Below are 26,792 nucleotides of genomic sequence, written 5' to 3'. Positions count from 1 at the left end.
ACCAGCACCCGAATACAGGAAGTCTGAATCAGCTCTCTGTTTAAATAGTTTGTTCTCTGATCCTAGGAGTATTATCGAGTAGGCAGCACAGAGCTTGGATGGAGCTGATGGGCAAGGGAACTCGCCCAGTTTATTCTGCCTCTGTCCTCCGGATGTCTACCCCACCTACTCGGATAAAAAAAAAAAAAGAAAAAAAGGAAGAACATAGTGAGTACCCTTCCAGGCCCTGTCTTCTACCAGCCACGCGTGTTCCAGTAACTCCGCTATAGATCAGTGCTTTGACTAGGTTTAATTCAGTGGCCTCAAGGGAACACTAATCAGCCAAGGATGATCACGTGATCGTGTGTGATCATGTCTACACACAAAAAATCCAGACACTAGAATAATTTTCATTACTCAAACTAAATTTCTCATCAATCATATTAATTAGATTTATACTTTTATTATATTTTTGATTAAGAATTAAAGACACTTTACTATTGGATGGTCAATTTCTGTTTTGAAGAATAATAAAGTAAGTTACCAAATTGGTAATAAATGTGTTTTAGTCTGACACAGAGGCAACATTATTTGACCTTTAAAAAGTTAACTTTCAAAATAACTGTGTTGCACAATTATCCTGTTCACATATAAAACTATGTTGGATGGATTTGCTGGTGCGTGTTTAGCAGTAAAGACTAGCTGTCCTTGCCACTGTTCCAAAGGATTTTGGATTGTTTTGGGAACTTGCTGACTGTTGTACATGTTTGAACAGAAATAATAGGCGTGTCAGAGTACCCAGAAGGAACCTGCGCATTCACGGTGAGAACATGAAAACTCCAAACAGAAAGGCCAGAGGCTGGGTTTAAACACAGGACATTCACCGTAAGATAAACCCATGTTTTATTCACTATAGAACCCACAAAATATATCTTCTTCTTTACATTTTTATTTTAAGAAAAACATTACAACAAAGGTACAAAGTTTCCTATTGTGTAGCATCCCATCTGGAAATATCCATGGACTAAGGAGAGCAGCTGATAATGTTTTGTCTGATGGAGAATTCTAGTTGCCCTAAAGTCCTGCTTTGTCTTCGTTGTATTTTTCATATTGTATTGAATCAAGTGGTATCAATTAGTGAAAGGTGTAGACCATAGGCAGGACAGTTCATCAAGTTCAAAATGAGCTAATATGTTTCTTATAATGGTAAATTTTCTCACTCACAATGTTTGATGTAGTTTGTTTATTTCTAAACAAAATATGGGTTTATGAAATTTGTAAATCAATGTATTCTTATTTTATTTAAATTTCACCCTGTGTCCTAACTTTAAAACAAAAATTGAGTTGTATGCTGTAAAGTATGGCGTGATCCAATTCTGTGTGCAACTTCACTGGTTTTCACTGGATCAATTAAGATCTACAGAAACTGGTTAAGGTGCACACAGAACTGAATCATGCACAGTTTCAGTTTAAGTAAATGGGATTTTCTCATGCATTTAAAAAAAAAAAAAAATAAGGCTTTTACAACTTAGTCACTCAGAAAATCCATGCAACACTTTTCCCCTTAGTTTCAAATTATACCTTATTAAATTGACTGCTTTAAATGGTATGCATTAGTGAAAAATAATTCTTTAATTTTTTTTTATTTTAATTTGTTTTGTTACAGGATGTTAATGAAAGCGCTGCCTGTGCCATAGCAGAAACAGTCTTTAGAATTTGTGTCATTCGACCAGAATAGGCAGAATCCCAGGATGTTTTGATTTTTTTAGTGGGTGATCCTCCTGAGAACCAGCCTATTTATTTATGTCCTTTGTAATGGACATTTGTTTTGGCCTATATCTTTTGACTTACGTGAGCTACCGTACGAAGTCCTGATGTACTAAATAGAGGACATCCTGGGCATTCCATTGCTATCTCATGTGTTTTGGCTGGCTTCTTCTTTATATTATATATCTGCAATTTTCTGAATATTTATAATTGAGCTATTTGTATAAACTAGAGATATTCCTTCTATTTTGTAACTTTGCAATATATTATTCAATTTAGTTCAGTGTGTTGCTATTCTTATTGCCTTGGAGGAACTGTAACCACATTTCTATAGGACATAATTTATATTCTCATCAAAATATTAATATCCTGGAACGAACCACTCCCATTGGATACAAATGCACCATTTATTAGCACGGCTTTTGTTCTCCATCTATCAGAATGTCACAATGATAAAAACAAGTATTGATAACTAAAACGCTTAAATATCAAAACTGTAAAATAATCAGCTACTGACCATTTAAAACAAAAAAAAAAAAGTACACTGAGAGTTACAATACCCCTGGGCTGCCAGAAGAGCAGTTCACTAAAATGCTCTCATGTATCCCCAGTACATGAGTACTTTATTCAATAATGTCTATAAACCAGTTTCCAGGGAATCCGTTTCTTTGGCAGAAAGTAGAGAATTTGCACTGACATGTGTAAAACCATACAAAGATTCTTTACAATAAAAATAATCAGGCATAAAATAATAAACCATATCCAGAAAACAGACCAGTGTATTGTCCCAACCTTCATCCACCTGTGTAACTGTTAGTGAAAGAAGCACGGAGCTTCTCGTTCTGTGCACAGGTGCAGATTTAACTTACCTTGTTAATGGGAAGATGCGCACAGCATGCTGTGCTGAAAGCCACCATGTCAGCCTGTGCATAGTGGTGAGACTGATAGAGAAAACACAGCATCATGCTCTCTTTACAAGCATGTGTCCTTTTATCCGATTAAACCATAAATGTCTGAAAGCAAAAAGTAAAGTTTCCTCTACTGTTCTTTCTTATACAGTTCATATTATTTAGATTAGAGGAGAGTTCATGAAGGGAGACTTAAGATAAAGCAGTTGCAAGCAGAACTGCACATATACCTCCACAGCGTCTAGTGCACACATTTAGAACAGTCACAGACACTTTGACAACACATTGCATGCATCTGTTGTTCTAGCTTACTGAAAACCCATCTACCAGCTGTATGCGACTCCATGTTGGCAGGCCATTATTGGTCTTGGCCTAGCAGCAGTGCAAACACAGTAGGATCGAGCCTTATACACTGTACACTGTTGACTCGGCCAACATCTGGAGCGTCAAACACCATGACTGAAATAAACAACATGCATATTAAGAAACAGCATGAGGGAACACGGACATGGCTCAGAACAAACTGCAGTACAGCCAAACCAAACCCAGTTTTGGCTACGGTTGTGTTCCATCTCAATTATTATATATTCACTGTGGTGACTGTTGTCTGAAACCTGTCGTGATTGCATACCTCTTTAGTCAAACAGAACTAAAAACGCAGAATAAATAAATGGTATATCCTAAAGCACTGGAGCCAATGTTTTGATTACCAGCACACGCAAAAGCGTGGAAGTGTAGAGACCATAATAAAGAATACCAGCCAGAGCCTGTCAGCTTTACACTGCAGCCATTTCACAGCTCGTCAACAGTGTGCAGATTCCTAACATTTGTTCCTATATATAATTTTGACTCAAAGAAAAAAAGACAAAAGAATGATCCAGATTTTAAAGAAATAATAGACTGACTGCTGCTCTTTCTGCCCACCAGACTTGGCCAGTGCCAAGCAGTAATAAACCTGTTGCAGACAGTCACAGAGGAACTTGTACATTCATGAACTAGAATACAAGCTAATCACTTTTTTGTTTCAAATCTATTTTGTAGCTAAAAGAGGACAAAAATAAATAAATAAAAAATGTCGCTGTAATTAAGCACTTGTAATACACACACACTTCACAGATTTGAAGCTGGACTGTGGTTTCCATCTTAAGAGTCTGCCTTGTTCATAAATGTAAAAGTGAAGTTGTGATTTCATCTTTCATAATAAAAAAAAAACAAAACATAACTGTACATTTTCCCCCACAGGTCCTTGTCAGAACAGATATTTTCGACATGAGTCTGATCCACACCGACACTCCACTCGAACCCTCTTCTTTGGAGAGCCAGGAAGCCCAGCTAGACTGAAACTGGAATCCATTTTGGTGCTTTCTGTATCAACTGGATCAACTAGAAAGACACAGAATTCAGGCTGGTTAACTCCCATGTGAAATTAATCGGTTTATATATAAGCACAGTTAAAAACAACACAGGTTGATCAAAGTGCTGCACAAAGGAAAAAGTGAAACAAACACACACAAAGAAATGACAGATTTATCCACATTTAACACATCAAACTCATATACATGAAAAACAACAAGCAAAAAAAAAACATGGTTAAGAAACACTGATGCTCTGCTGTGAGCCAGCAGAGCATATACGTTGATCACACTGATCTCAGAACAATGAGATCAGTGTGATTAACATTTGGGGAGGCTTGGATCCTATTACTGAATGACATGAACCCAAAAACTACTGCAGATTAAGCACACATTAGTTTCCCCTGGTGGCAGCCACTCCACGCCACAAAAACTGAACGGTGCAAGAAAAACAAACTAGTATGAGAGGCTGACCAGGCTTCAGAGACTTCTAGATCATAAATCCTCAATCTGATCAATACAGCCCCCACCCTGAAAGCTACAGGATTAAAATGTTCGGGCACCAGGCACCACAACTCACACTGTGAGTTCTTATGTAAATTCCAGGAGAGGCTAGTGAGCTTAAATATAAACATATTTCACCAGTGGGTGACAGAACTTGATTTATTTAGTTCTGTAGTCTTCTGAGTGCACCTTAAAGTCTGGTTAAGGTCAGTATTTGTGCCAAAATACATATGACTCAAATTTGCTCAGTCAGTTTACTTACTTTGCATTTTGTAGTCAAAGGTGAGCTCCTCTCCTGCTCGGATAGCACGTGTTGAAAATAACGCAATTCTCGGAAGCCTTTCGTCAATGTTGTCAATGAACACGTTGTATACCTGCAGGTTAGGGTTACACTGCAAAAGGAACAGAAGGTTTTTCAGGAGCTTTTTGTTCGCACAGACTCTGCTTTCATATTTGAAAAATTGCAGTCTGGTAGTACATGCGTTGCTATGCATGCTGGTCAATATACATCAATATTAAGAGCTTTTGTTTTTAATGAAACATGTTGGAGAAACTGTGGTCATTTACAAATGGCTGAGAATGGACAAAGACAGACACATGTTCATAGGCACTCACGCTGTGGTTGACAAAATGAGAAATGTTGCCTAGGTGAGCTGCATCCACTGTGTACACGTCCTCGACATAGTCCAGGTCAAAGAGGTACGTAGAGCCCTGGCGATCATATATATGACCTCTTCTCTCTGCTTCGTCTGTGGTGATAATCTTGTGGAAACAAAACAAAGACATAAGAAAGAAAAGAAAAAGCAGGAGCAACTGTAACAGGCTGCATGCCTGGTTGATGCATCCGTGCTAAAACTAATTCTGATAAGATTCTTCATATCAATAATCACCTCTAATTGAGTGATTTGTAAATATTAGTGCCATTTCTTACATTTGTAAATCTGTAACATATTGCATTGTTTAAATAGTTTTGTCTTTTACTGTTACTGTCTTGGAGCAACTGTAACCCAGATTTCCTTAGGGATTAATAAAGTATTCTGATTCTGAAAACACCATGTCAGTGTAACCACAAGATGACTGTAACCTGCTAAGAAATAAGAGGAGTTGTTTTTCTTAATAGAAAGCTGTCATTTGCATGAGTGAATAGATATTTAATCAATATCTGTCTCCTGCTGCTGCTCCGTATACAGCACAGTTTTATTTACTGTGCAAATGAGCATAGTTGGATTAAAATGACATATAAACCAACAGAGTTCTATTTTTCAGTTCAATTTTTATATATCTAGTGCTAATTAAAGACAACAGTCAACTCAAGTTGTCTGTGATTCAGGCTGTAGTTTTGAGGTGTGGGCTGTAATGTTAACACACAGATTTAGCAGAATCTTTCTGTAATCTAGAATTTCACCAACATTCAAAACTTAACCCAAAACAGGCTCAGAGTGTTTTGTAAAATTAAAAGAGGTTACTAATATTTTTGCATGGTTTTGGATAATTTTGTACATTCAAACAATTTACAACATTTTGTATCAGCATTAAACTGCCAGCATTACATTTCTTTATGGATAGCATCACTATACACTGTTTAGATAGCAGAATAATTCTGCTAATACATCAGAGGTTATAATTTATAATGTCACAAATTAATTTTTAAATTTGTTTTTTTATTTATATTGGCATCTGAATTAACATGATTGGAAACACGTGTGTGTCACATGTTGGACAAAAACGTGAACATGATGCTAAAGCAAAAGTTGTAGCTTTATTGGAGGAAAAGTAAATAAATAAAAAACTATGTACATAAATGAACTAAAACTTCTGCCACTAGGTGGCAATGTATGACGAGCGGACGTGTACTCCTGTACTAAGAACAAGACATGCTGGATTTGGGATGAAACCAGGGTGGCAGTAGCTGGCAATACTGCTTTATAGCAAGGCAGGGTTCAAACATCTTTAACAAATGAGGATGGTTATGACGTGCTGATCATATACAGCACCCACAGTGGTGTGAAAAAGTGTTTGCCCCCTTCCTAATTTCCAACTTTTTATGTATGTTTGTCACACTTAAATGTTTCAAATCATTAAAAAATGTAAATATTAAACAAAGATAACACAAACACAAAATGCAGTTTCTAAATGAAGGTGTTTAGCACATTCAGAGGTGGACTTGCTGAATTCATGGTTCCATTTATCACACCCAGTCTTCCAGTTTCTGAAGCAGCAAAATAGCCCCAGACCATCACATTACCACCACCATAATTTACTGTTGGTATGATGTTCTTTTTCTGAAATGCTGGGTTACCTTTACACCAGATGAGTATTTTCCCAAAAGTCTTGATCATCGAGATGTTTTCTGACATGAGATGGGCCTTTATGTTACTTTTTGCTCGGTAGTGGTTTTTGTCTTGTGACTCTGCCATGCAGGCTATTTTTGCCCAGTCTCTTTCTTATGATGGAGTGACGCAAACTGATCTTAACTGAGTCAAGTGAGGCCTGCATTTCTTTGGATGTTGTTCTGAGGCCTTTTGTGACCTCTTGGATGAGTCGCCACTACACTCTTAAGGTAAATTTGGTCAGCTAGCCACTCCTGAGAAGGTTCACCACTGTTGTCGCCATTTGTGGATAATGGCTCTGAGTGTGGTTTGCTGGACTCCCATAGCTTCAGAAATAATTTTATAAACTTTTCCAGACAGAGATCTCAATTTGGTTTTCATTTGTTCCTAAATTTCATTGGATCACAGCATGACGTCTGGCTTTTGAGGATCTGCCGGCCTACTCCACTTTGTCAGGCAGGACTTATTAAAGTGATTTCTTGATTGAGAATAGGTGTGGCAGTAATCAGGCCTGGGTGTGGCTAGAGAAAGTAAGCTCAGCTTTCCCAACACCTCCTGACCCCAAGTACAAGTGAATGAATTAATTGTATAAAGCACTTTGAGTGCTCAGAGTAGAAAAACACTATATAAGAACAAGTCCATTTACCAACATACTTTGGTAATCTCAAAATTACAACTTTTAGAATAAAATTATGTGAACGTGAATGACAGCTAGTATTTGTGTTCCCATGTCTACTGACTATTTACTATAATTTGGCCTTGATTTGGAATCAATCAACTTGGAATCAGTTGACCAGGGTATGTCCTTCAATGCACATATTAAACTAATATGTAGGACTGCTTTCTTCCATCTGTGCAACATCTCTAAAATTAGAAATATCCTGTCTCAGAGTGACGCTGAAAAACTAGTTCATGCAGTTATTACTTCCAGGCTGGACTACTGTAATTCATTATTATCAGGATGTCCTAAAAGCTCCCTGAAAAGCCTTCAGTTAATCCAAAATGCTGCAGCAAGAGTCCTGACAGGGACTAGAAAGAGAGAGCAGATTTCTCCTGTATTGGCTTCCTGTTAAATCCAGAATTCAAAATCCTGTTCCTCACATACAAGGTCTTAAATAATCAGGCCCCATCTTATCTTAATGACCTTATAGTACCGGACTGAGTGACTTAGCCTATGAACTGTAAAGTGTTTACAGAGGTCTAAACAGAAGCCACTTTCCCATACACTTCTATAGGACCACAACTATGACTGTCTGATGGCCCTATGCAGGTCTAAGGCACTGTTTTTCTGACCAGAAAGCTAAGTGGATGTTTTATACTGTCTGTTTGGGATCATTGGGACTGATATTGCTACTGCTTTCAATGCTGCTGTTCACCAAAGTCGATCACCTGGCTTTATCTCACCCTACCACAGCATCCTGTTGTCACACCAACCTTCTGCATGTCCTCTCTCATTAAAACAAAGGGAAAAAAAAACAAAAAAAAAAACAAAACACTGTCTAACCAGGTACTTCCATCTTCAATTTGCAATCCTAATCTACCACTCCACCCTTCCTGCACCCCTTTTCATCTCTTTGGTTAATTGATCCTGGGTCTGGGCGACATGTCAAACATCCTCGATGTACCGCGGGTTTTTCCATGTACGATGGTTAAAATGGGTTTATCGTAACCATTGGAGTATTATAAGTTCCCATGGAAATATTAAGCTGCAAGTAATTCACTGAGGCTTTTGTTTTTTTAAATCGCATGCTGCAAATGCATCATTAAATCCCCCTCCCAAATGGAAATTTTTTTACCTGGTACACTGCGTATGTATGTTTATATACAGGGAAAAATATGGCAACAGTGGGATTTTCCAACGAGCCAGGGAATGAGACTGTTCTTGGTCAGTCATTTTTATAGACACTATTTAGACTTTTGAGTTCATACCATTTTTTTTATTTTACAATTTTTATAAGCACAAAAGAGCGCCTGTTTAATTTCATTTGTTTTTGTCTCATGAATTATTGGTTGATATCCTGTTTTGTTGCTATGATCTTTTCTTTGTTAAAGGTCTACTGTTGACCACAGAGATCAAAAGATGAAAGGAGCACTTTAAAGTAAAGAGACTAAAGTGATCGCCACGGCGATTCCACTGTGAAACATTAACGGGTAGAAACAGAGACTGCAGCCTCACTGATCGTCAGTTTGTTACCTGTTGAAGTTCAACCGCTGGCTGCTGGACTGGGGTTAGCATTCACTCAGCTTTAACATCAATCTGGGTTCTTGGCTAGGTTTTTGTTAGAATGCTGTCTGCGCGTGAGTGCAATCTAACCAATAAGCAGAATTGATGATTGACTAACAATTCCAAGGACTTGAACTACTGAATTGGTTCTCTACATGAACCAGTTCTTGACTCCCATCCCTATTTACTATTCCTCGTTCTTAAGAAAAGAAAAAGTATTTCCTATCTGATTATGTAATTAAGCACAGAAAAAAGTGCATGGTTTAAAAAGTGCGTGTACCCTTTTTAAACCATGGAGAACAAGAGTTTCAGTCCACTACAATATTAAAAACAATGACATCCCTTTAAAAAAAAAAAAAAAAAAAAAAAAGTCCTACAATGAAGCCATGGTAGTCTCATCACTGTAATATTCTTAGTAAATGTAGTACTTTAACCTCTATTCAGCTGTGCAGCTCATTTGTTCCCAATGCTGAAGGACCATCTCTTAAAAGCTTTGTTCAGATCTGCTCAGACTGCACAAGCACAGTTTTGATATCAGTGGCTTCAGTAAGGTTTTCTCAGTCTGCCTTTTCTGTTAAATCTATTAAGAAATAGCAAAAACACCCAGAATAATGCATACGTTTCTACTCTTTCATATGAGAGCAAAAAGACATGCTGAGAAATCCGACCTGTCAACACAAACTATTTATATCTTATAGATTCCTGAAAGTAGCCGCCCTTTGCCTTATTGACAGCACTGCAAACCCTTCACCTGAAATGGTTTCACCTTACAGGTGTGCCTTGTCAGGGTTCATTTGTGGAATTTCTTACACCCTTAATGGGGTTGAGAACATCAGGTGTGTTGTGCAGAATTCAGATTGGTGCACAGCTGACAGCCCTATTTGACAACTGTTAGAATTCATATATGGCAAGAACTAATCAGCTAATATATATAGGCATATAGATCTATACATCTACAGGTAGATAGATATGGATAGAAAATGCCAAAAGGGGTATGCATACAAATGCGAAATTGTGTGTGTACCCTGTGTACATATTTTTGTGATGACCAAAAATTGGAAGCTTACTATGCTTGTGGGGACCAACAGCCCTTATTGGGACAAAATCACCATCCCCAGGAGTTTGAAGCCATTTTTGAGACTCAAAATGTGGTTTTAGTGTCAGGGTTACAATTAGGTCATGGTCAGGGTTAAGCGGCTAGAGAAAGCCTTATGTCAATTAGATGTCCCCACAAGGACATGAAAACAACTGTGTATGTACGTGTGTGTGCACATACACAATTTCACATTTGTAAGTATACCCCTTTGGGCATTTTCTTAGTATGAAAAGATACCAGTAGTATTCAGATTCTATTTTAGTGCACCACACCTTTCTTTTCATTTGCTTTCTAGCTGCAAGTTACCAGAAACAAGTGCTGTCACTTGTATCATTAAACTTTAAACCGATTCAATTAATGTATCACATCTGTCAAATCATCAAGCAGCTACTGGCTGCTTTTGTCATGCTCTACACTTCACACTGAAGCATGATACGCCACTTTAAAAAAAAATACTTAACAGGTCTCACCTCCCCAATGTACTCCATGACAAATGTGTTCCTCTTGATGTGCTGCAGTGTGCGGACTCCCCATCCCCGGCCGTTCCCCGTTTTAAAGATACACAGATCGAACTGGATGCCATTCTGCACAACTCTGTTGGGACAGTCAGGCCCACAGCTGCAGCGGGAGTTGCACTCATATATTGGCTGTCCAGGCCGAATCCGGACCTGTCCTCTGTCGTTGTAGGCCATGCGTTGGAGGGAAGCCCCAGGGCAACAGCCATTCACTGGCTCCTCTAAACAGTTTTTGCATTCACAACCCACTGCCATCTCATCTAACACAATGCCCTGACCTACTTTATAGTTGTTGATATAGGTAAAGTTTTTCGGAGGACCCTCTAGGTCCACTTCGTTCATGACAAAAATGCGCCCTGGATGATTGCGAGTATGATTCAGATGGTCTTCCCAGCGCTGCAGACTCTGGCGAAGTTTGGCTTTTTGGACCAGAAATGAGGAAACTTCTTTATCTAGCTTTTTTGGGATGCAACGTCGCTTGTGGCGCCTCAGCTCCTGGTCCAAGTCAAGATGGAACTGCTTCATCAGTTTGGGACATTTTAGGTTCCTCTTGGGTTCCCAAGTGTTATCTGATTCTGGAAAGCCCTTCCATTTTACAAGGTACAACTCCTCTTCCTGAAACACACACAATAACGTCAGTTTTGGGGGCAATTAGTGGTTCAGCCTAAACTTAATTTATTCTGTTACCATGTATACCAAGGGCAACATCTGTCCCACCTCACAGATGTTCTAAATCTCCACAAAGCAAACGTACAATATTTACAGCATGTCCAAAAGTCTGGAAGCACCCCTCATATTTGTTTTTCTCCCAACCAGCCAGAGTTTATTGTAATTTTTTTAAAGTGCTCTTGAGCAGTAGCTCTCCAGTTTTCTGAAGGTGTTTGTCTTTCTGTAGACATGGTTGACTTTTTATTCATTTTTAGTCCTTATACCCAAATATTTCATTCAGAGACACCCTGTTACAGAAAGACATTTTCCATTTCTTGAGTAGAATCTATGGAAAAATACCAAAGGTAACACAGTTTGACAGGCATTAGACAATTTAATAGCTATTAGCAACAAGGTCAAAGAGCTATTAGCTGAAAAATTGGCAACTCTCAGCATGATGTGCAGCATCCTTGTTTGAGGAAACTGGACACAAGGAGATTAAACAGGAAGTATCAGCCCTAAAAAAAATAATAAAAAAAAAACTATCTATAGTAGATAGTTTATTATGTGAAAGGCATGTGCTTTAAAATAAATAAATAAAAAGAATAACGAAGAAAAGGCCCCTTACAGACTGACAGTGTGATGACAGGAAATGTGACATTTTTGGTTCAGAGGAGGCCAGGAGAGCTCCAGCAGTGAGAGTACTTTCAGTCTCATCATTCAACCTCATATGTTAGCACACATTTGAATAAATAACTACACATATTTCCTATTTTCCTCCCAAAATATACAAAAATGAGGGGTGGCTCCGGAGTTTTTGCACAGTACTCCATGTATATAGTGCTTTTCACACTCAGGAATCATAAAATGCTTTACAGAAAAAAAAATCCTAGACAAAACAACATTAAAAAGGCAGGTAAGGCACAATGAAACCATGAGCATATCGAGTTGAATGTTTTAGCTGAGATTACATTGATTCTAACTATTTGGAGAAGACTAAATGAGTGCCACCTCAAATCCAATTGTGCCTGCTCAAAACTTCCACCGCACATACATGAAAGGTTTTCTTCTAGCAACACCTAATCTGTTCTGAGACGGGCTCGTACAGACGCTTATGCGTGTATACTTAACTAACAGGGATAAGAAGTGAGAAACATGAGTAATATTGTACATATGCAAGATAGTGTATATGAGCACATTAAATACAAACTAAATAGTAAAATGATACAATGATGCAAAATGATACAAAAATCCAAAATATTATAGATAAGATATTTAAGGAATTTACACCACAGTGCATGGTTTCTTGCAGTCCAAAGTTACACTGTCTTGTGGTATCTACCTTGTACTATTAGGAACAATGTTTGTTATGCAGCACTTGCTGTATTATAACATCTTCTTTCTTCTAATGTCAGGTTAGACCATTTGCCTTCAAAGTGGAACAAAGAGGAAAAATGACTCTTATCCATGCCACAATACAATGAATACACACTAGCAGAATGTTTCACTATAAAGTAGATGAATGTAAAATATTTTGTACTTTTAGTACTTGCAATAAAACTCCTTTCAAACATGTCTGTGTGATGTCTAACAGTGAATGCATGCCCTGTCCAACAATTAAACTGGTTGATTTCATTAAAAATACTGCCAAAATATTTACTAGGAATTTATTTTTCTTCGAAAACAAACCCAGAAACCTTCCCTAACTTCACACTAACAAGAGTCTAAGTTGCCAACAATCCATATCATACCTTAGTTGATATCATACCTTAGTCTTCTTGTAGTCACATAGGAATTCAACCTCGTATTCATTGACGTTGGCTCTGCTAACTCCAAGCTCTTGACACTGGAGTTTCTCCATTCGACACATGGCTTCCAGCTCATCCCAGGACATCTTGCAGGGCACGCTGCAATCTAACACACCACACACCTTTAACTGACAGTGCCCAGTCTTTTTCTGACAGTGGAAAGTAAGGAAAAATTCATTTTTAATCTGACTCAGCTTCCTACCGCCAAACAGCGCACGGTGACAGCACACACGGTTTACTGCTGGGCTTTGTGCATTTGTGCAAATGGACAGCCAAAGTATAGCTGTGTGAAACAGCGTATGTTTTAAATCAAACGTCATGCAGGTGTTGTGCCAAAAAGTGATTGTCTGCCAGAAACTGATTGCCGTCCGCGGGAGCGCGTGCAGCTGCTTAAAGCTGCAGCGCCCGGATTACTTGCGTTGCCAGCTACTTCCGTGCAACTGATATAACGTGGGGGAAAAAAACCCAAACACATTTATGCCTTTGTTATTAGGCAAAGGTATGCATTTATGGAGCTTTGACGTTTCTTGTAACCGAATTATGACGCTTATCAGAAGGTTGCTTTCAGTGTGTAGCGCAGTCACGAATGACTACACGCATCACGATGGAATAATTAATGCCTACAGGTTTAGTATGTCTACTCTCGTTGTTCATATTTGTTATAAGACTGTCGAATAGTAGTTAAAACAATAAAGACCTATTGTGCCAGTATCACCATGACTCTTTCTTGTTTGTTCAGAATAACGACTGAGAACATGGCATTTTAGCGCTACCAAAAAGTGATTGTGGCCTATAACACACAGTGGTGTTGGGTGCCATCTCCAACAACGATGAGGCGGCCTACATGGATGAAGTGAAGAATCTGGCATCGTGGTGCCAGGACAACCACCTCCAGCTGAACGTCAGCAAGACCAAGGAGCTGGTGGTGGACTTCAGAAGGGGTCAGCACAGAGACTACAAGCCCATTATCATCAATGGAGCTCCAGTGGAGAGGGTGCAGTCCTTCAAGTATCTTGGTGTCCACATCTCCTCAGACCTGACATGGGCTGCCCACATTCAGGTCCAGACCAAAAAGGCTAGGCAGCGCCTGTATCACCTACGACAACTGAGGAAGTTCAGGGTCTCTCCAAAGATCCTCAGGATTTTCTATACAGGCGCTGTGGAGAGCATCCTCACACAGAACATGACATCGTGGTTTGGGAACAGCTGTGTGAAGGACCAAAAAGCTCTCCAGAGAGTGATCCGTACAGCAGAACGCTGCTGCAGGATTGCTCTCCCCCCGCTTCAGGACACCTACACCAGGAGATGCCGGACTAGAGCAGCGCAGATACTGAAGGACCCGTCCCATCCTGGCAACAAACTGTTCCAACTTCTGCAATCTGGTAGAAGGTAGGGCTGAACGATTATGGAAAATAATCTAATTGCGATTTTTTGCCCCAATATTGCGATTGCGATGCGATATGCGATTATTTTTTAAGGTCTTTGTCTTCTGTATTATTAAACAAAGACAAGCAATACATCATATAGTATGGCCAATACTATATTACATTAATTTTAAACTGTTCTTTCCTGGAAGACAGACCTCTGTTATGATGACATGAGGTGATGCATGAATTGATGACTGACATTTTTATTTAACTTCTTCAATCACAACAGTATATTTGAACATACACAATAGTTTATTTTTAGCTTACAAACATCTGAGCATAAAGTGCTGGCAAGGAACCCTGGTGTAAACATTAAAATGAAAGTCAGTACAATGTGCAGATTGCAGAAATATACATAAAAAAAATCAGTGGCTTTACCACACTCAGTTTTTCGACATCTGTGAACTACTAGACAGTCATTCAATTAAAAAATAATATTAAATAAATAAAACTAATAAATAAAAAATACACACATCTTACTGATCTCTGCAGTCAGTAACATTACACATAAAGTGCAAACATAATAGCAATTGTATAAACACACACACAAACACGCCTTTAAAGTTTAAAGGCGTGAAATTGGACGGTCTAGCCTTCTGATTAGCGTCACCGCTGTCTCGGTGGAGTTTAATAAACTCGGCCGTCTGCTTCTTGCTATCTAAAATATAACCAGACACTGGTGTAAATTCTCGACTGTCTCATACTTCTGTTTAATAAGTTTTCTGTTTGACGTTTAGTCAGCTGTGTGAAAACCAAGGAGGAACCCACCCGGGGGATTAATAAAGTTTTATTTTATCTAATCTAATAACTTTAATCTCAGCCAAACCGATTTACTCACGAACAAACAAAACACTGAAAAAAGCCCAACAATAACATTTTTAGGTTGTCTAAATGACTTATATATTACGTTTAACCCGAGCAGCGAAACTCCGCGGTGATCTGAAAATGATGTGCCGGGAGTTGTGCCGTTCTCGGCCGCATCAGTAACCCTCGAGCTCCCGGCTAGCTGTCGAGCTGGTGGGTAGCAGACGCCTCTGAAAACGTCGAAGCACTTTTGCAAATATGGGATATCTTGATAAACCGAGCAGATATTTGATGTTTACACAACTACTTTCTCGCCTGAAAATATGTTCAAAGTTTATTTTGTGACCCAGAAAGATTAGTATGAGTAATTTTAAAACTTAGTAGCGGCCGCCATTGCTGGAAACTGGAGTTTGGCTGGGCCGCGCTATGAATTCTGGGATATGGTAGTAATTTGGACAGCCTTCGGCGCGTCGCTGTGACGTAATCGGTCTACAAATGCGGCCTCAGGAGGATGCAGCCCATGAATTTGGACATGTCCAGAGTATAATCGCAGCCTTTGCGGTTAGAAAATTGCACTTGATCATGTCGCGATATTATCGCAAATGCGATATATCGTTCAGCCCTAGTAGAAGGTTCCGCATCTTCCGGGCAAGGACAGAGAGACTCAAGAGGAGCTTCTATCCCCAAGCCATCCGTGCCCTAAACACACACACCCGCCCTCTCACATCATCTATAATTGACTGAGTCAGGACTCTTCCAGACACTAAACCAAGGCACAATGTACATTTCAATTCCTTTAATTTTAAATATGTTTATATTGTCTATCCTGTAAAATAGTCAGATGTCTATTCATATTAATGTACAGAATTCACCTGCTTGCTGCTACTACTGCACATTCACCCAATGTATATACTACATATATATATATATATATATAATGTTTTTCCTCTACATTAAGGGAACGATAAAACTGACAATACGCAATTTCCAACCTGCCAAAAAGTGATTGCCGCCTATATCTTGTCACTGAAACAATATTTCTGCTTCAAAATTTTTGGATATCATCCAGAAGGGTTACATGTGATATATTATATCCCAAACACTCTCCAAGAACTGCTGAATAACTTTTAAAGGAACATTAACATTGATAATATGCCATTTTCAGCCTGCCAAAAAGTGATTGCCGCCTGTCAGTTACAAGATATAAGTGGCAATCACTTTTTGGCAGACTGAAAATGGCATATTATGGGTATTAATGATCCTTTAAAAGTTATTCAGCATTTCTTAGAGACTGTTTGGGATACGATGTGCCACATATCATCCTTTTGGATGATACCCAACAAGTTTGAAGCAGAAATATTGTTTCAGTGACAAGTTATAGTCCACAATCACTTTTTGGCAGCTTGAAAATGGCATATTGTCAGTTTTATTGTTCCTGTACAAGTTATTCAGCAATTCATGGAGAGGTTTTGGGATATAATATATCACATGTAACCCTTCTGGAATATATCCAACAAGTTTGAAGCCGAAATATTGTTTCAGTGACAAGTTATAGGCCACAATCACTTTTTGGTAGCGCTAAAATGCCATGTTCTCAGTCGTTATTCTGAACAAACAAGAAAGAGTCATGGTGATACTGGCACAATAGGTCTTTATTGTTTTAACTACTATTCGACAGTCTTATAACAAATATGAACAACGAGAGTAGACATACTAAACCTGTAGGCATTAATTATTCCATCGTGATGCGTGTAGTCATTCGTGACTGCGCTACACACTGAAAGCAACCTTCTGATAAGCGTCATAATTCGGTTACAAGAAACGTCAAAGCTCCATAAATGCATACCTTTGCCTAATAACAAAGGCATAAATGTGTTTGGGTTTTTTTCCCCCACGTTATATCAGTTGCACGGAAGTAGCTGGCAACGCAAGTAATCCGGGCGCTGCAGCTTTAAGCAGCTGCACGCGCTCCCGCGGACGGCAATCAGTTTCTGGCAGACAATCACTTTTTGGCACAACACCTGTACAGGGGGCCCGAAACTAGAATCCTTTTAAAGAGTTGCATCCACGTTCGTCCAAAGACCCACAGTGTGCCATTTAAACATTCCCGAAGCGTTACATGGCGCCTCAAGCTCAACGCTACCGAGCACCGTGCAATAGCACCGCTAACTCCTCCGCTCACTTCAACACAGCGGCTACGGTCTGCTACCTGGAATACACAGAAAACTCCACCAAGAGCTTAATCCAAGTTACTGAGTTCACAAGTCGACTATTTGGACAAAAAGACCGCTTTTATTATACTGCACCCAGTACTTCGAACTATTGGCTTTCATAGAATAACCGCGATGTAAAAGCCCAGCGCTTAAGTTAAAACTGCGTAAATCCGAAGGTGAAAAATGTGCATATTCGAGCTATTTAAAGGACATAGACACAACCAGGTAACCGCAGATATTAACTAGATAGTGTAAAATTAAATGAAATAACAGTCTTTATGTATTACCTTTCAAATTTTCCGCCATGTTTTCCGCACAGCCGCCAAAATAGGATAAGCTACATTGGTCAGAAAGGCCTTACGTCACAGAGATCGTACCGGCAGCTAATTGGATGAGCGCCCTCTGTGAGCGTTCTGATTGGCTTAGAGAAGTAGTCCGGCGGGCACGCCGGAAGACAACAGATACAGTACAGCCAGTACAATGGATTCACATTTGAGTGAGTCTGCCAGCTGATTTCCTTTTTCTTCTCTCCGGTCCAGACATTCTGTACTTAAGTGTTGAAAAATACTCCAATAAAAGTACCGATTCAACTTATTTACTTAAGTAAAAGCGAAAAAGTACATGCTCTGAAATGTAATTAAAGTAAGAAAGTAAAAGTAGGTCCTTGGAAAACGTTTCTACGAGCAATTTTTATGCAAAGCTGAACCCTGTGCTATATTAATGTAATAATGTAATCATATTAGTAGATAGGAATACAAACTTTACTTCAGTCTAACTTTTATTTCTAATAAATGCACTCAACTTGAATCAGTTAAGTAGAATATGAGCAGAGAAAAAAAATGAAAATAAATTGTAGCTCTATTTTCTGTTGTCTACATTATAGAGGGCGTCTTTGCCTTTAAAAGGGAAATAAGTAGGAAAGAGGTCAAAATGGGATTTAGCAGGTGGGGGAGACCCTAAAATCTAATGCCTCAGTGTGGAGAAAAGAATCCTAAATAACAAAAATGTCTATGGAGATGTCCAGTAGATTTTCTTAGTGTAAAGGCTGTGATCAATTAACCTGCTGCTCTTTGTGGATGTAAACAACTGAATTCAACCAGATGTCAGCAGATGTTTCATGAGTTGTCCTGGCTGACTTCCATTTTCTACACTGACAGTATTCTGTTTATGCTGTTTTCATACTAGACACTATACAGTTGGTGGAATTCAGTGAATGAGCATCATCACTTTAACTTCAAATTCACCTCTGCTGGCTTTTATGTAACCTAACTCTGACTGTGAAACCATAGCCACTGTGCACCAGTTACAGTTTTTTTACTTAAATCCATTACATCACAGTAAACTAACCTGCACAGTATTTTTATCAGCCTTTACATAACACAGTTAATCTACCCTAGTTTGTTTTGCAGCATGTTTTACATTATGAAAAACCATAATAAGACATGTAGAGACCCAATCTGATTTAAAAACACGAGGACTTACATTTACAGTTTATCAAACACCACTGAGCAGTCCTTGCCTTCAAATCTAACTTCTCCTCTTCCTCTTCCTCTCCTGTCCTGTCTTTCTCATCTTTCTCCATCTCTGAGTCAAGTTAGATCTCTTTCTTTTCTCTCCCTGTGAAATACAGCAGCTGGACTTTTAGCTAGCACACAAGCAGTGTTCATATCTATGATCCACAACAGCTAAAAAATTGTTCATATAGTGTCAACAAGGACAGCTAAGAAAACTGATGAATCAAACGAGGTGTATTTGTGCACACTTGTTTACACACAGATTTGTGTGTGGATGAAGCCCAATCATCCTGAGCACAGCAGCAAATTGCCAACAGAAGGGCTGCAAAAGAAAAGAATTGTTCTTGTGCCGGCCTAGTCAAAGTCCAGGCCTCAGCCTGACTGGAGTGCACTGGGTGTTCAGAGAACGATGCATAAAAGAGTGCTTCAAACCTCAATTAACTGAAGGCACACTATAAAGAAGAGTGGACTGAGGATCCTCCACAATTACATGAAAGACTGATGACGTTGCACAGAAAACCATTACTTCAAATTATGCCTGCTACAGATGGTTCTAGAGGTCAAGTCAAAGTTAGCAAAACAGCTGTACACACCTGCAAGAATGTGCATCTACTTACTGGTACATTACTAGCTCCTGATGTACCAAATTATTTCCACAGAAAAATATTAAATTTGTTGACAGTTTGAATTGAATTTGGACAGGGATTTATTGTGGTTATATATCACACATATATACATATATCATCCTACATGTCACGTTTAATTGTAGACTCAGAGACTCTGTTAATTAAAGATAAAAAACAGAAGCAACAAATCTCTACATATATACACAGTTCTAAAGAGCACGGGTTTGAAGTGCTTTAAAATACTTCAATTATGTTGTAACATTATATTTATTTCATTCATTTTCCTCAGGTCACAACAATTAGTACGTGTGGGATTAATAAGTACAACAATGTAATAATATGTAATAATAATAAGAACAATAGAGAGAACAAAATATATATTAAAGATTTTAGAAGCACATAATCTTTGGCGACCTTTATAAGCCAGCCTGGTTAGTCCAAACCCTAAAACACATGAATAAGAAGTTTCTGGACCACATTTAAAATTAGATGAATATCTCTGCACAGTCTCCTAATTATCCTAAATGAGATAATTATGTGTGTAAGTGTTTGTCTTATTGGTCATCCCCACAAACAACCAAGCCAGGACTAGGGATGGTCATCACTTTTCAGTAGTCTTGAAATTCAAGTGAATAGTTGATGTGCCTTTTTTTTTTGTCTTAAACATAGGCCTGGTAGGATGTTATGCATTAGTAATGCAGTGTGGTGGTAATGTACCTACGAACTGTTTGCCAGTAACCAATATTCAACAAAATGGAAAAAGCTGCCAACTACTTGGTATCATGCTTAGACAGTACTGCAGAAACAGAACAAGCATGCAATGCCAAAAATGACTAAAATGATCAAAATGTTATGTGTAGAACAAAAGGAAGGGCAGTGCAAAGTGTGTGTAAGGTAAAACTAGCACTTCACAACCATTTCAGAGCAGTTTGGGGTGAGGTGCAATGTTTAAAGAATATCCAATAATATGTTGCAAAATATCATCAAATTAAGGGAATATTTTTTTATTTTTCACCTGATCTTGAATCCAGCCCTCAAAGGCTCGATGATTTCAGTTTGCACTGACTGATGTTATGTCAGTTGTTACATTCTTCATCAAATTTTAAGTTAAATATTTTGCTCATCAGGATCTGATGTATAATTGAAGCGTTTAGCAGTATATTTTGCTCAAAGTGCCCTTTCCTAGCTAGTTTTTGCATCTTCAGCAGTCAAGCTTAATCTTATGGGCTTTTCTATTCCACTGGTCAAACCACAGTGACATCTTTTGACTCCAGGTCATTTACATTAGCCCTGACAGTAATGTGTGTCAGAGCTACGCCGGGCTCATCCGCACACCTGGGCTCCACTGTCTCTGAACTCCTTGAGTGCTGACCTTTGGCCTTAGGAAAGTGGAAACCATCCAGAGGTGCATGCTCTATCCTGCACAGGCTGTCTTCGCTGTCACTGTCATAACTGGGACTATATGAGGCGTTGATGAGACATCCACCAGGCCGAACCTCCTCTGATAGCACGCTGGCCTTCTGATGCATCGCCTGAATTTCTTCCGTTTGGACGGCCTTTTCCATTCTCCATACATCAAGCGGCTCCTCCATCTCCATTTCACTCGGCTCCACCTTACGGAATGTGTGGCGGGCATACAGGCCAATGCAAAACATCTCCACAATCACGCTGTAGTGGTAGATCACTAAGATTGGACAAGAAACGCACAATACAGGACAAGCAGTGTAGAGTGCTTTGGGTGAAACAACAGTGCTTCCATCTTTGTGAGATAGTGAGTTTTCATTCAAAACTATAGCCGATGTAACAATATAACCATACAATAACCATACTCAAAGAAATCAAACTTTAGTTTTAGCAAAGTGATGACAGAATTTTTTTATATTTCCGGTTTATAGTCTTAAATCTTATTATTTGCTCACATTAGATTGTTGAGCACTTATCTAGTATTAATGAGAACTGAAATCTCAGTTGCACTAGAATTCTGTCTCAGTCAAGGACACATCATGTTAGTGTAAGACCTGTTCTGCATGCTTGTTACCTGTCCAGGGTGTACCCTGCGAAAATAAAATCTAATACTTTTCAAGATAGATTTGTTTGAAAAATGTTGTCTGAGTGTTGTGACTGATCATGTCAAGAATAACTGCAGAATTATTTGAGTAAAACCGGATTGGGAGGCAAAAGACTGGAGGAGTCCAGATGTGCTGTCACTTACACTGAGACCGGGCCAAGACAGAGAAAGGTGGTGTGCAGGGGATAACCTCCAGAGCCCCCATAGTCTCTAAGATGCCACTCTGCAGGCCACACAGGACCAGCACCAGGATGATGCAGATGAACTTGGCTCTCAGTCCATAGCCATGCAACACACTCTTTGTTGCTTTGTAAAACAATAGGTGGCCATAAAAGGACACGAAAGTTGACACACCTATGATGCTGTTCACATACAGGTTGGGGTCAACTGAACCCACCTGGAAAAAATAAGACGATAGTTACACTTTTTATTCTTCAGTCTATCCAGTGCTTTTCAGTTCAGATGAGATGATTTGTTATCTGAAATAGACTGAACATGTAAGACTGGGCTCAAAGCCTCATTGTACTTCAAATGTTAAACATAGTATAACTACAGAGGCAGTCTCTACTTAAAGCTATTTGGAGTGTGAGAGAGCTTCATAGTGTTCAAACCACCTTTATAAAAATGAACAATCAGTGCATACAATGTGCAGTGGTTCTGCAGAAATGTGAATCATATGAGGTTTTCCATGACCTTCCCCCTGTACAGTTTAGAAGCCTTTTTGCAGCCTTTGTCAGTAACCATCTACAACCATTATGACTATTATATATGAACCTAGCTTGAAACAAGTTACTTTCAGAAAGAAAATATTTGCACAAGATTGGGAACTGACACTACTCTGACAGTGTTTTGTCTTTGTTGTGTTAAACCCAGTTGCTGTAACAAATTTCCCAGCTTTGGGACAAATAATGTATATCTTCTATTAAATGAACACCAGCACTGGATTGAGCTTCATGAAGTTATCCTTACTGGCAAAATAAGCATAGATCAAAATTTTTATAAACAACTCACATCACCATAGTCATACTGTTCATCTGTCCACAGCACCAAAGTCACGAAGAACAAGATGCTGCGGACCACAGAGAGCTGCAGGACAGCAGCCATCATCCAGGCCCGGCTGCTGCTGCACACATGAGAAGGGACAAGACTTTCACATGACAGTCTGCTACTGTATCGACCACATTTTACACAACACAGCTAGACCAACACAAAGGATATACATGCAGGAAGTGTGTGCAATATATGTGCAAATTCCCATCCAGGTAACATACACAAGTACTAAAAGCCATTATAGACATTAGTGGCACATGATCTGATGAGATGACACCTCTACAATGTCCATGAGATGATACCTGGTGCCTAATAAGACCTTAATCATTTCACTCTACGTGCTGTGGCAGTGTTTTACTCAGATTTGTGGCTGCTGCTGTGTACCTGTTGATGGTCACCATTGGGAGGCAGCAGCAGCAGCAGCAGGGAAAAGGATCTGGAGTTACCTGCTGTCCAGACAACATAGCCAGCATACGCACTTTCCCTCCAAAAAAGTCTGTGATCAGTCCCATGAATTTCAACAAGGTGATAGAGTGATACCTGTGCCAAATACACACATTCGGACAGGATATATACAACCAACCCGTGATCACAGCAAGTCTTTATAGTCCATTCTTGGTAACTTACAAAGAAGCAATGAAACTACACAGAGAAGAGGAACGGGGCACATATAGTGCTATCAGAGATGTGAAGGCAAACACCTAAAGGAAACAGAAAACAGCAGTAAGATTCAGCTGTAGTGCATGCTGGACTGGAGCACATCAGCATGCAATTTCAGCTCAGTTCATAAAAGGAGCTCTGTGTTTGTGTGGGTGTGAGATGAGACTGCAGTTACCGGATACATTCCTAATATCCAAAGGTAGAGAAATTGACGTCTGAATGAGGAAATATTGCGCAAGAAGAAGCCCACCTCTTCCAGAAACACCCCAAGTAAAATGACAGCCAGGCCGGCTGGGATGAGGAAGAGCCACAGCTCATTTTTAATGGCTGAGAAAAAAAAACACAGTACCACACAAAAGCACAAGAGAATTTTTGCAAAAAAGTACACAATACTGCCAGAAACTGGTGAGAAATCAACACACATACACACAAGCTTCCATTTTGATTCCAGTTTCTTATACATCAAGTTCGTTGGATTCTCTCCAGTCAATCATACGTAGTTTATGATAATTAAGTCCTGCGACAATATTTTTTCCTCTTGCAACTGTGCAAATTATTCAGGATGCATTCCGTCAGTCTTTCAGAATTTTCAGCATGTTTGTAATGTAACATTTCATCTATTGAGTAAGGAGAATGAAAATGTACATCGTCTCAGGTGCAGATTTCTTTAACAGATTTCTATAACTATCTATCAATGGCTAAAAATGCTGAATGATTCTAACAAGCAACAACAAAGTTCTTATAATATTTATTAAAGTCTATTTTTTCTCTGTATACACATCAGAAAAGAATACACATCAAACTTTTTTTGAGCATTATAACTAAAATATTAAACTAAAATGCTACAGCTCATGCCAAAAAGAGTTGAATCTGAGATAGTTTATCACTCCATCTCACTTAGTGGGCATTAACAAGGGGAGATAATAAATGCAATCCTTAATATTCTGCTACAGTGGAAGTAGAAAATTGTACTTACCAGTAAAAATTTGTGATGACAGAGGGATCTCAGGCCCAATCCAGCTGCAGTTGGCCCTACTTCTCATCCTCTATATAATCCTATTCACCACGCATCTAGAGCAAATACATAGGAAATAGCATAATTTACAACAGTCAGCTACCTCTTTTAATTCGTAGCCAACCAAATATCCCAGCACCAAACTTTTACCTTCCAGAGGCTGTAGTTTTATGTAAAACGACTTCCAGGCCTCTCCTGTCCTTTCCGTGTTGACCCAAACACTTCCTGTCTGACTAAAGATGTTAATCATTGATAGATACAGGTAGGGGACAGGTATGGGATCCAAGTTCATCTTGAACAGCCAACAGTTTGTGTGAGAAGAACAAATATTTAAAAATACACCCAATATTTAGTGCAGGTGCCACTAATCAACATTTTTCATAAACTGAGGATCATGTGGCTAAATGTGAAATATGACTACTTTTGTCACTTTTAGCCTAAATATTCTGGCCCAATTTGAACGATCTCTCATGCAGTGATAAAGCTAGTACCTCGACCCCTTTAACAGAAACAGCATACAATAATCACACAGTCAAAACAGCTTGGGCCCACAGTGTCCCAAATCTGTCAGACCAGGAGAAATAACTGCCCCGAGTATATCTGGCAGACTCTTATCAAAACTTGTTTAAATGACGTCCCAGAATATGGACTTACTGTAAATAATTCACAGTGAAAAGTGTTTTACCTAGTAGTTATATATAAAGTTTGTTTAAAAAGTAAGGAAATTTGTATTTGGTCAATTATGTCACTGTTGTAACAATGCTTTTTGGTACCACATTTTTAAGAAAATGCATTTGTGGGTTGAGAAGCAGAGTTGAGTATGTGGGATGTGCCCATTAAAAACTTGCTATATCTTCTGTGCCAATGCCAAACAGCTTAATCCTGCGATTGACTCTTGTCAGAACTCTTGTGTTCCGCAAAACCCAAGTTGCGGTATAATCGTAGTGAGCCTTAGTACCATCACCAAATTAAAAGCAATGTGCCATATAGTGGGGGATGTTAGGGATGGGCTTCAAAGTGAGGAAGACATGCCAAGAAAACAGTTTCCTCACCCTGTCAGCTTCAAAAACCACAAGCAGTTTCCTACTGATTTGCAAGACGATATGGCCGACGGCTCTCCTCACAGACAATCTCTGGTCTCACTGGGCTGCCAGGAGGCCTGCCATGACTACTCTTCACAGTCAAGCCTGTTTGCACTGGTATCGGCAACATGTGCACTGGAAGCTGGACATGTGGAGGCACATTATGTTCAGTGAGTAAGTCCACATTCTGTGTATAGCAGTTGGATTGTAGGGTCAAAGGGGAGAGATCCAATTGAGAACATTTGGCGATGGATGGCAAGGGAAGTTTACAAAAATGGAAAACAGCTCCATACAGTAGATGCCCTTCGTGCGGCCGTCTTCACCACTTGGAGAAATGCTCCCACTCACCACATGGAAACACTTGCAACAAGCATGCCGCAATGAATTTTTGAAGTGATCGACAATAACGGTGGAGCTGCTCATAACAGAGTTCATGTTTGGACCTTTGATTTCTGTTTTGGGTGGTTTAAGGGTTTTTTGGAGGTGTAGTCCTAAACTTTTGATCAGCTGTAAAACAGCCTCTTTCAGCTTAAGCGTTGTTTTCAATAAATTGCATGATCAAAAAATGTTTTCTGTCACTCCCATTTCTTCATGGTGCATGCTGAATTTCTACTTAGAACCTAGTTACGATCCAATCCAAAATATGATTTTTGCCATTTTTCAATCGGGAGTGTATATGGTATAGAAAAGATTTTAACTGAAGCTCCACTGGGGCTGTTTTTCATCTAATATCAACTTCACTAACCCTAGGCAAATTGTTAAAAACAACATTTTGTTTCTAAAAAAGCATCTTGAGAAAACAGCGGCAAAGCTACCAGCAAAAAACACGCAAAAAGTGAAAGTTTTAGTTTAATGTTACTTTGCGACATCAGGACGGGGTTTTAGTTCAGCCTTCACATTACAGTAATGTCATTAGCTGATAGACCAACTGAACAGAGCATAATTAATAATAATTAATCACCAAGGCAAAGGAGATACATGCAACAGCTACCTTTGTTCACCCCAAAGCCTTCCCAGCTCACTTTTCATAAGTATCCAGGCTGGTCAACCTCAGGAACATCAATCAAAACACTTTCTTTCACAATAAAAGCTCTCTACTAAATGAAACAATTCTTAACCATTAGATAGTTTTAAAGGGTGGAATATACTTTTTATGCTAAGGGGATGTTATTTTCACCCTTTGCTTACAATCTGTCATGGGC

At 39.1% G+C, this 26,792-nt stretch overlaps 2 protein-coding genes across 3 annotated transcripts; both read right to left on the bottom strand.

Annotated features, from left to right (window-relative positions):
- Nucleotides 1-858: 858 nt before the first annotated feature.
- Nucleotides 859-17,921, bottom strand: LOC308407691 (histone-lysine N-methyltransferase SUV39H1-like). The gene is made up of 6 exons (XM_080899504.1): nucleotides 17,863-17,921; nucleotides 13,092-13,237; nucleotides 10,631-11,290; nucleotides 5,126-5,272; nucleotides 4,773-4,902; nucleotides 859-4,037 (listed from the first exon to the last, which is right to left on the bottom strand). Exons 1-6 carry the CDS (start codon nucleotides 17,879-17,881, stop codon nucleotides 3,904-3,906), a joined length of 1,236 nt encoding a protein of 411 aa, XP_080755630.1. The 5' UTR covers nucleotides 17,882-17,921; the 3' UTR covers nucleotides 859-3,903.
- Nucleotides 17,922-19,806: 1,885 nt separating this feature from the next.
- On the bottom strand, nucleotides 19,807-24,652 carry LOC308407619 (organic solute transporter subunit alpha). 2 transcript variants are annotated; one of them, XM_080899409.1, is made up of 7 exons: nucleotides 24,470-24,652; nucleotides 23,669-23,820; nucleotides 23,461-23,534; nucleotides 23,218-23,373; nucleotides 22,795-22,906; nucleotides 21,928-22,180; nucleotides 19,807-21,399 (listed from the first exon to the last, which is right to left on the bottom strand). In XM_080899409.1, the coding sequence occupies exons 1-7, from the start codon at nucleotides 24,534-24,536 to the stop codon at nucleotides 20,960-20,962; spliced, it is 1,254 nt and encodes a 417-aa protein (XP_080755535.1). In that variant the 5' UTR covers nucleotides 24,537-24,652; the 3' UTR covers nucleotides 19,807-20,959. The 2 variants fall into 2 exon arrangements, with proteins under 2 accessions (XP_080755535.1, XP_080755534.1); XM_080899408.1 differs by lacking the exon at nucleotides 24,470-24,652 and having other exon boundaries at nucleotides 23,669-23,934.
- Nucleotides 24,653-26,792: the final 2,140 nt, after the last annotated feature.

The sequence above is a fragment of the Rhamphochromis sp. 'chilingali' genome (assembly GCF_963969265.1).
Source record: "Rhamphochromis sp. 'chilingali' genome assembly, chromosome: 12".
Taxonomy (NCBI): domain Eukaryota; kingdom Metazoa; phylum Chordata; class Actinopteri; order Cichliformes; family Cichlidae; genus Rhamphochromis; species Rhamphochromis sp. 'chilingali'.
This window is presented reverse-complemented; position numbering and strand designations above follow the sequence as displayed.

What these genes read in the sequence shown, in the direction of transcription:
- LOC308407691 (XM_080899504.1), bottom strand. An exon ending in TCATGGAGTACATTGGGGAG is followed by an intron (nt 5,273 to 10,630) that starts GTGAGACCTGTT and finishes TGTTTCCACAAG; the next exon opens with ATTATCACCACAGACGAAGC. An exon ending in CTTTGACTACAAAATGCAAA is followed by an intron (nt 4,038 to 4,772) that starts GTAAGTAAACTG and finishes GTGTCTTTCTAG; the next exon opens with TTGATCCAGTTGATACAGAA.
- LOC308407619 (XM_080899408.1), bottom strand. Translation starts at nt 23,917, where the DNA reads ATGTGTGTTGATTTCTCACCAGTTTCTGGCAGTATTGTGTACTTTTTT. An exon ending in GGATATTAGGAATGTATCCG is followed by an intron (nt 23,535 to 23,668) that starts GTAACTGCAGTC and finishes TGTTTCCTTTAG; the next exon opens with GTGTTTGCCTTCACATCTCT. An exon ending in AACAGTATGACTATGGTGAT is followed by an intron (nt 22,181 to 22,794) that starts GTGAGTTGTTTA and finishes TATTTTTTCCAG; the next exon opens with GTGGGTTCAGTTGACCCCAA.